The sequence below is a fragment of the Dipodomys merriami genome, unplaced genomic scaffold (assembly GCF_024711535.1).
Source record: "Dipodomys merriami isolate MVZ:Mamm:240054 unplaced genomic scaffold, mDipMer1.0.p SCAF_384, whole genome shotgun sequence".
Lineage (NCBI taxonomy): Eukaryota > Metazoa > Chordata > Mammalia > Rodentia > Heteromyidae > Dipodomys > Dipodomys merriami.
The window spans coordinates 100395-109065 of NW_027205426.1; the positions used below are offsets into that span (position 1 = coordinate 100395).

The window sequence follows — 8671 nt, forward strand, 5'->3', positions numbered from 1 at the left end:
CTTTTCACCCCCATGACCTTCTCACCTGGCCTCCCTCCCCCTCCCCCCAGAACCCGCCTCTCCAGTGCCAGCCTTCCTCGTGAACTCTGGCTGCTCCTCCATTCCCTCACTACGTGGGAATCGCTCACCCTTACCATCTGGGAAAAGCATTTAAGGTCTTGGTTAAAGAATTTTCAGATGCGGTCTCCCCTGGAAGCCAAACCCCTACGATCAGTGCTACAGGAGTTTCATGTGACTTCCACTCCCAGACATGGCCGTGATGCACCTACTTCTCCTTCGTCTGCCAGAATGCCCTAGAGCAGCAAGGCCGCGCCGCCGCCTGCCCTGCTGCCTTTAACAGCCTGCTGTGTTCACAGCGGAGCCTCCTCTGTGGCATCATCCCTCACAGTGCACAGTGGGATTCCACAAAGGTCACACACCCGGCCATGCACCTGGCCAAAATCGCTGATGAAATCGCAGGACACAGCTCAGAGTCAGAGCACGCACCTATCCTTCATGGCCCGCACGCCGAAACACAAAAACAGTCCATGTGAGTGCCAGTCATAGGTGAGAAAGTCTAAGTCCTTGCTGCGGAGTGTGGACCAGCCAGTGTTCCCACGGTTGCCTCCCTCCTTGTCTGCACTCCACTTCCCTTGATCCTGAGCCCCTAATCCTCAAGCACGATCAGACCCCATTTCCCACTCCTCCGTGCACCCTGAGTACAGGCAGCACCCGTTTCCTGTACCTTCATCATAGCTCTGAGCGGAGCTGAGGGCCAGCAGGGCCGCGGTGAGCAGGACCACCAGCATCGTGGAGGAGGCTCTGGACAGGCTCTGGAGTCCGTGCTGGGAAGCGAGGCCACTGGCTTTATGAAGAGAACAGAACAATGGAGCTCTGAGATCACCCGATGCCCTCCCGCCGGACAGAGTGGGGCTCACGTCCATCATTTCTTTGTGGGATTAGCCCGGCAGGATGAGGGTGTGGAGGAGGCGGCCTGTGGTGTCATTCCTAAAGGACAAGAGATGACACTTTGGCAAATCTTGAAAGAAGAGTCTTTCGTGCAGTTATTCCACACACTGAGATCTTAACCTCATCGTTTGAATCTCATGCTGACGGAAGCCATCGTGTACCTCCATGGTTAGTGAGTGAGGTTCGTTAGTGTGTACACGTGTGTGTTCATGTACACCCCCTGCCCCCGTTCTTCAGCCAAAGACGAAGACAGTTCACACTCATGGCTTCCACTGCAGCCCCAACTCCGCCCTCTCCAGTGTATGTCCCCCTGTGTCTTAGTCAACTGAGTCAGGCCATTTCTGAGTAGAGGCCATTTCTGCTCAGCTCTGTGGTGGGTTAGGAAACATGGCGTGGAATCCCCAGCCCAGACTGACCAGGATCTGATCTGTTTCTGTTTATCCCCAGCCCAGACTGACCGAGATCTGATCTGTTTCTGTTTGTAGAAGCCTCGGGCTATAGATATGCAGATCCTAAAACATTCATCCCATGAGGGCCCTGTGAACTATGAAGCTCAACCCACCACGGAACTCAGAATGGGGTTTCCATGCCATGATAACACAAATGCACAATTTCCTGACAGGCCTGGCTGTGGCCTCAGTTGTCTCCTGAGAACCTTCTTTTTTTTTTTTTATTCCAGCATGTTCTATAACATTAGGCTGGAGATTTTCATCTTCTAAACCATCCTATGTTCTCTTCTTCGCCATCTTGTTCCATGTTTCCTTGTGATACCAGAAACAAGTTGCTGTGTTTCCAAGTCTTGTTGGGCTGGTGGGGTGCTTGTCCTGGGCTCACCTTCTGCCTTTTTCTGCTGCATGGGTAGCTGCCTGTTTGCCCTTTCCACAGAAGGTCCAGATGCCTTGGCATAGACATCTGCCTCTCTTCAGTTCTCTCAAGGCTCAGGTTCTGCGTGGCCATTGGGTGTTATGGAGTTGGGCTAATTCAAGTATGTCTTGGTTGGAGGGAAGGCAAGGATGGTCACATGGCTGGCAGTCTGGCTCCTGCCCAGTGCGCACTGGTGGTTCTGCACTCTCCCATTCGAGTTTCTCGCTCCCTTTCTCAAGAGGTGCAGAGAAAACCACAGCAGGGCCTGGTGACAGTGGTGTTTGTCGCAGACAAGTTGGCTTGCAGTTCGGTCAGGACGGTGACGTCTTCCTAGCATAACTGTGATTTGAAGAGGGGGTGTTAAACACTGGCGACTCTCTCCTGCTTCTAGGAAAAGCAGATCTGCTTTAGCTGGGCTTTTGGACTCCATGCCCCTATCTACTGTTACGAAGGCTCTGAAGGCCTTCTGTGGGAAGGGACAGTGACAGGAATGGCCCTGACCTTCTGGCAGGAAGGGAAAGTCAGAGGGCATGGACAGAGGGGAAGGCCAGGCCCACCGGCCAGCACTGTGTGGCAGAGGCAGAAGCAGCAGCTCAGACTGGAGCCAGCTTCGACCTTATTGTGGTGGATACAGGAACAGAGCAGCGGATTCTGTCATTTATTACCCAGTGCTGGATTTTCCTCTGACCTTCTCCAATGTCAGCCATGCAGCAAGGAGATTCATTTATCACAAAAGAAAAATATCGCCTCTGAACTCATCTGAAACATCCCAAGCCTGCAGCCCTACAGAAAGACAGGGGAGAAGACTGGCCATGAGTTTCAGTGAGCTTGAAATCGTTCGAGAACTGAAGCCAGGAAGGTCAGCTGGGCAGCCATTTGTCCCCACGTACGGCTTATCATGCCATCAATAGGACTTTTTATTTCTATACCCTAAAGTCTGCTGTCTCTCATATTACCGCAGGAGAGATGCCAACCAAAAAGAAATCCGCAGATTGAGTGACAAGCATAAAACATGATCTCACACAGGCTTGGAGCCCGGGAGCCGGCACCCATATGGCAGGAGTTTGGAATCCCCCTACTCCTCTCCCTGTCCCCTGCCTCTGCCCCCCGTGGATGTCCCTGGTCTGCCCACCCCGGGGGCTCCTGTATGCACCCTGGGTCTGTCCCTGTGTTCACATGAAGGCATGTACTCAGGCATCCACTCCACTGTGCTGGGATTACAGGTGAACCCCACCACCGCCACACAGGGGAGAAAGGGAATTTCATATGTGTCGTTAAACTAAGTAAGATTTTAATGATTTACTTATCAGTGGCTATTTAAATGATGGTTCTTAACAGCAAAATGGCATTGTACAAAAGTAGAAACTGGGTAAAATAGCAATTTCCTTGGAATATTAGTCTTAAATTGCAATTGTTTTTGGCTCATTCAGCTAAATTGCTCAAGAAACAATGGTGCTGTGCCACATGTTCTCCTTGGCTAAAGCCCTTGTCATGTAAGAAAAGGGCATTTGCCAGGTGCCGGTGGGTCACATCTGTAATCCTAGCTACTCAGGAGGCTAAGGTCTGAGGATCGCGGTTTAAAGCCAGCCTGGGCAGGAAAGTTTGTGAGACTTTATCTCCAATGAACCACCAGAAAACCAGAAGTGGTGCTGTGGCTCAAGTGGTAGAACGCCAGCCTTGAGTGAAAGAGCTCAGGGACAGTGCCCAGGCCCTGAGTATATGCCCCAGGACTGACCAAAAGAAAAAAGAAAAGGGCATTCCTCAATATTTAGCACTTCAGTTTCCTTTGAAACCTATAATTTCATGTTTTGCTTTATGCTATTTTGTGATTTTGTTTACTTATGTATCTTAGTCTTTCACTGTTTTGATAACTTCCCCAAATAAAATTGTGTTTTTCCACTAGAACTAATATTAGGAGATTTCTTAGCTCTCTTGGAATCACTCTAGGACTTGAGGTAATGTCAAACTTAATAAAAGAGAAGAAACAGTGTTTTCTTTGAGTTGTAAGGCTATGGGTGACTATTTGCTCTTTAAGTTGTGCAAACACTCTGACGTTTTTACATCTCTGGCCAGAACCATACTCATAATTATGTTAGCAGTGGGGAGTCCAGAGAGAGCATGGGGCCATAGACCTTACAGGTGCTGGCTGAAGAAATCACAGCAACAGACAGCAGGCTACTACACAACTGCCAATGGTCCTTAGGTGTCAACATTAACCCCCACCGTGTCTTTTAGAAAAATTCAGAATGGTGATTATTACATCACTGGGAGAGAACCAGGCAACTGTGAGGTGAAGAGGAAAGAGTGCAATGGATGCTAGTAAAAAAAGGTCTAGAAGCACACTCCATTACCAGAATCAACAGAATTGATTATTTTGGAAATATGGTGGTTTCTCCTGTTCTGAGTGTTATTGTAGAATTACAAGATTATCAGCTGAGCGCTTGCTTCACATTCTAGTATTGCTAGATTACAAGCTGCAAGGGCCTGGGCCAAAGTGAATGCTAGGAGCATTCAAGAGAAGGCACTCTGGACATTAAATATTATGTTGAGAACCTTCAGACTCTACTCTCAGCCACAAGTCAAACAGAGAAGTTGGGGAACGGGAGGAGGGAGAAGCAGGAGGGGTGAATTTGAACTGCATGTGCTGTCTACATCAATGGGCATGTTAAATTAGAACCCCCTTGCGTGACTGATTGATGCTAATAAATAAAAGCAATGGCAGTCAGAATGTGGATGCTTATTGTTTTATTGACTTAGTAAAGATACGGTGTGACCACGCATTCCAATGAAATGACCTCCAAACATCTTCTTGTTCACTGTCTGAAACAAACAAAGGACAGCCAGGTTACAGGTTGATGTGGTGCCCACAGCTTCCTATTGCTTGCCGGATTTGCAGGGAGGTGTATGATAGCTTACATCTTCTTCCTTTTTCTCTATTTTTTCCACCCATCTCTTTTTCCTTTCTTTCTGTTTATTCTTGCTATGTACCTAGCAAATAATGCATTCTAAGTTATTACTAATAAGATGAAGAAAAATACTTTCATAGCTTGTTTATCTGGTGTATGATTGACAACCACCACTGAAGCATTTCCTGTATCAGGTGCTGACATGAGACTGAAAGTCCACACACAAGGCATTGATTGAAGAGCTTATGGCAGAGCCACACAACAAAATGGTACATAATCATGAACTACAAGCCAAACAGAGAAGAACACAGAGAAGGCCTCCATAAATAATCAAGAAAACCATTAACTAAAGAGACCTGCGGACGTTTTCTAAGAAGTATGTTATTGGATATATGTATAATACAGATTTTAACCTAAAATGGAGTGTTTACAGGAACTGATTGTACATATGTATGTACAAAAGTATTCCTAAAGCCTGGCACTGGTGGCTCACGCCTATCATCCAAGTAGGAGACTAAGATCTGAGGATCACAGTTCAAAGCCAGCCTGGGCAGAGAAGTCCGTGAAACTCTTAGCTCCAATTAACCACCAGAAAACCAGAAGTGGTGCTATGGCTTCAATGGTAGAGCACAAGCCTTGAGCTGAAGAACTCAGAGACAGCGCCCAGGCCCAGAGTTCAAGCCCCATGACCGACAAAAAGAAAAAAAATAGTATTTCTAAGAAATCAGCCAACACAATCCTGGTGCTTTTCAGGAAGTGGGGACTTACGATGACACATGCTTTTTAGTTTTCGTCTCATGCCTTTCTGTTTAGGTGGACCTGTCTTTATATTGAGCATGTATTCATTTGAAAGAATTGGGAAAGGGGCTGGGAAGGTGGCTCAGCGGTAGAGCGCTTGCCTTGCATGCCTGAGGCCCTGGGTTCGATTCCTCAGCACCACATAAGCAAAAAGAAAAAAGCCGGAAGTGGTGCTGTGGCTCAAATGGTAGAGCGCTAGCCTTGAGCTGAAGAGCTAAGGGACAGCACCCAGGCCCAGAGTTCAAGCCCCATGACTGGACCCAAAAAAAAAAAAAAAGAATTGGGAAAAAATCTAATGTTTAGCAGCATTATATCCAGGTAAAACAGAGCAGAGATACTAGAGCTCAGACACTCTCTCTGAGAGGCCAGGCAGAGCAGAGGGACCAGGCCGGGACGCCATCGAGCCCAAGCAAGGAGCAGCGGGCCCAGGGAGAGCCACGCTCTTCACAGAGCAGCACAAGACAGACACACAGACAGACAGACGGTGGCAGAACAAAAGGAAACTTGGGTCCACGGTCCTCAAAACCAGAACTACAGTGGAGTGATTTTTAGAAGCCAAAGGTTTTCATAGAGAATAAATTTAAATCGTACCTGACATTGAATTGCGGGTTGCTGAGAAGGTTGGCTTTACTGGGGGGGTCCCTGCTGCTGACCTCCCTGTTGGGGGGGTCCCTGCTGGGGAGGTCCCTGCTGGGGGGGTCCCTGCTGGGGAGGTCCCTGCTGTGGGCCTCCCTGCTGTGGGCCTCCCTGCTGTGGGCCTCCCTGCTGTGGGCCTCCCTGCTGGGGAGGTCCCTGCTGGGGGGGTCCCTGCTGGGGGGGTCCCTGCTGGGGAGGTCCCTGCTGTGGGGGTCCCTGCTGTGGGCCTCCCTGCTGGGGAGGTCCCTGCTGTGGGCCTCCCTGCTGTGGGCCTCCCTGCTGTGGGCCTCCCTGCTGGGGAGGTCCCTGCTGGGGGGGTCCCTGCTGGGGGGGTCTCTGTTGTGGGGGTCCTTGTGGGGGGCCCTGGGGTCTCTGCTGTGGGGGTCCTCGTGGGGGTCCTCGTGGGGGACCCTGGTGTCCTCGTGGAGGTCCTCGTGGGGGGCCTTGTGCGGGGCCCAGGGGTCCTCGTGGGGGTCCTCGTGGGGGGCCCTGGGGTCTCTGTTGTGGGGGTCCTCGTGGGGGTCCTTGTGGGGGACCCTGGGGTCTTCTTGGGGGGCCCTGGGGTCCTTGTGAGGGTCCTCGTGGGGGACCCTGGGGTCTTCGTGGGGGGCCCTGGGGTCCTTGTGGAGGTCTTTGCTGCTGTTGTTGGGGTCCTTGTGGTTGGGGTCCTTGCTGCTGTTGTGGGGGTCCTTGTTGTGGGGGTCCTTGTTGTAGGGGTCCTTGTTGAGGTGGTCCTTGCTGCTGCTGGCCTCCCTGCTGTGGGGGTCTCTGCTGAGGACCATCCTCACCAAATGGTGCGAATCCTCCAGGAAGGGGTCTCAGAGCAGGGCCCTGGTTTGGATTCCCGAATCCTGTGTTTGTACAGCAAGAACACAGCTCAGGGACAGACGGCTCTTCTCTTTCTGCTCAGTGACCTTCTCGCCTGGCCTCTCCCCTGCCAGCCTTCCCTGTGACCTCCTTTGAGCCTTGGCTAACGAATCCCTAGATTTTGCCCTCACAGGGTGAGAATCACTGACAGAGGATTCAAATTAGCCATGTGACTTCATTCCCAGGAACAGCTGGCCTGCCTGTCTCCCCTGCATCCGCCGCGTGTCCAGTACACCAGCCCGCACCAGGCCCAGCCTCGACCACATCTGCTCTGTTCTTACAATATCTTCATGAATGCAAACATTACCCAATCAAGCCTCTGCTCTGTGTATCTTCTCTTATTGTGGACATACACTCCAATAGGTCTCATTAGATATTAAAAAATCTCAGGCGTGGACTGGGAAGGTGGCTCAGTGGTAGAGCATTTGCCTTGCATGCATAAGGCCCTGAGTTCTATTCCTCAGCACCACATAAACAAAAAGAAAAAAAGCCAGAAGTGGCGCTGTGGCTCAAGTGGTAGAGCACTAGCTTTGAGCTGAAGAGCTGAAGGACAGTGTCCAGACCCAGAGTTCAGGCCCCACGACCGGACCACCCCCAAAACTAAAAAAAGAAAAAACAAATCTCAGCCTCAGACATGGGTAAGAACACGTGACCTAACAAGTCACCCCCTCTCCTTTCTTCTCCTAGACTCTAGGTCGAATCCCAGCACCCATTTCCCTACCTTGACCATATCTCTGAGCAGAGCTCAGGGCCAGCAGGGCCGCGGTGAGCAGGACCAGCAGCATCGTGGAAGAGGCTCTGGACCGGCTCTGGAGTCTGTGCCGAGATGTGGGGCCTCTCGCTTTATGAGGAGGAGCAGAAGAATGGAGCTTTGAGCTCGCCCGCCGGGTGCCCTTCTGCCTGACATACTGGAATGCCTCGCATCCCTGACTCTTCTTCTGGACCAGAGCCTGACGGGATGGGTGGGGAGGAGGCAGCCAAGGATTTATTCTTAAGATACACCACATAGGACTTAGGGCAAAGGTTTGGAGGACCCACGCCTACAACTTTGGTCCACACACTAGATTTTTAGCATCATTATGTGAAGTTCAGTCAGTCTGCTGAGACTGGTAGTGTTGTGCAGGAGCAGCTATATTTATGTTTTTCATCATTAATCTAACGAAGACAGTCTTCCATCCATTATAACGGACATAGATGTTTGTGTGGGACATTTAGTTAAGCTTCTTCACGAAATAGAAATTTCACCAGCACAGTAAGCACTTGATTGCTGTTTCATATCTCCTAGCACTTTAATAATCTTCCCCTAGGATCCTATCCTGTTCTGGAAGGTTCTAGAACACTGGGCTTGGCCTTATGTCTTCTCGGGATTATTTTTTGTCACAACAATGCAGTATTCAGGCTTGCACTTGTGGGAGGCAGTTGGCTACCTCTTTCAGAGTCTAAATTCTGAAAGAGTTTGTGCTTTCATTTACAGTCAGGTGCTCTGCTCTGAGAATGGGGGATCTCTTCTCCGTCACGTCTTCCTCGCTCTCTCTGTTAAACTCATTTGCCGATATTGAGTACTCTAAACTAACCCTGCCGTTTATCATCTTTTGGCTTTTTTTCTACTGCATTTTGGGATGATTTCTTTATGTAGTCTTCTCAGTTAGCGT

At 50.1% G+C, this 8671-nt stretch overlaps 1 protein-coding gene across 1 annotated transcript; it reads right to left on the reverse strand.

Moving 5' to 3' along the window:
* Positions 1-4542: 4542 nt before the first annotated feature.
* On the reverse strand, positions 4543-7829 carry LOC138805092 (uncharacterized). The gene is made up of 3 exons (XM_069989676.1): positions 7741-7829; positions 6108-7003; positions 4543-4632 (listed from the first exon to the last, which is right to left on the reverse strand). The coding sequence occupies exons 2-3, from the start codon at positions 6932-6934 to the stop codon at positions 4626-4628; spliced, it is 834 nt and encodes a 277-aa protein (XP_069845777.1). The 5' UTR covers positions 6935-7003; positions 7741-7829; the 3' UTR covers positions 4543-4625.
* Between the last annotated feature and the right edge of the window lie 842 nt (positions 7830-8671).

Excerpts from the sequence above, each read along its gene's own strand:
- LOC138805092 (XM_069989676.1), bottom strand. The coding sequence starts at position 6,934 with ATGGTCCTCAGCAGAGACCCCCACAGCAGGGAGGCCAGCAGCAGCAAG.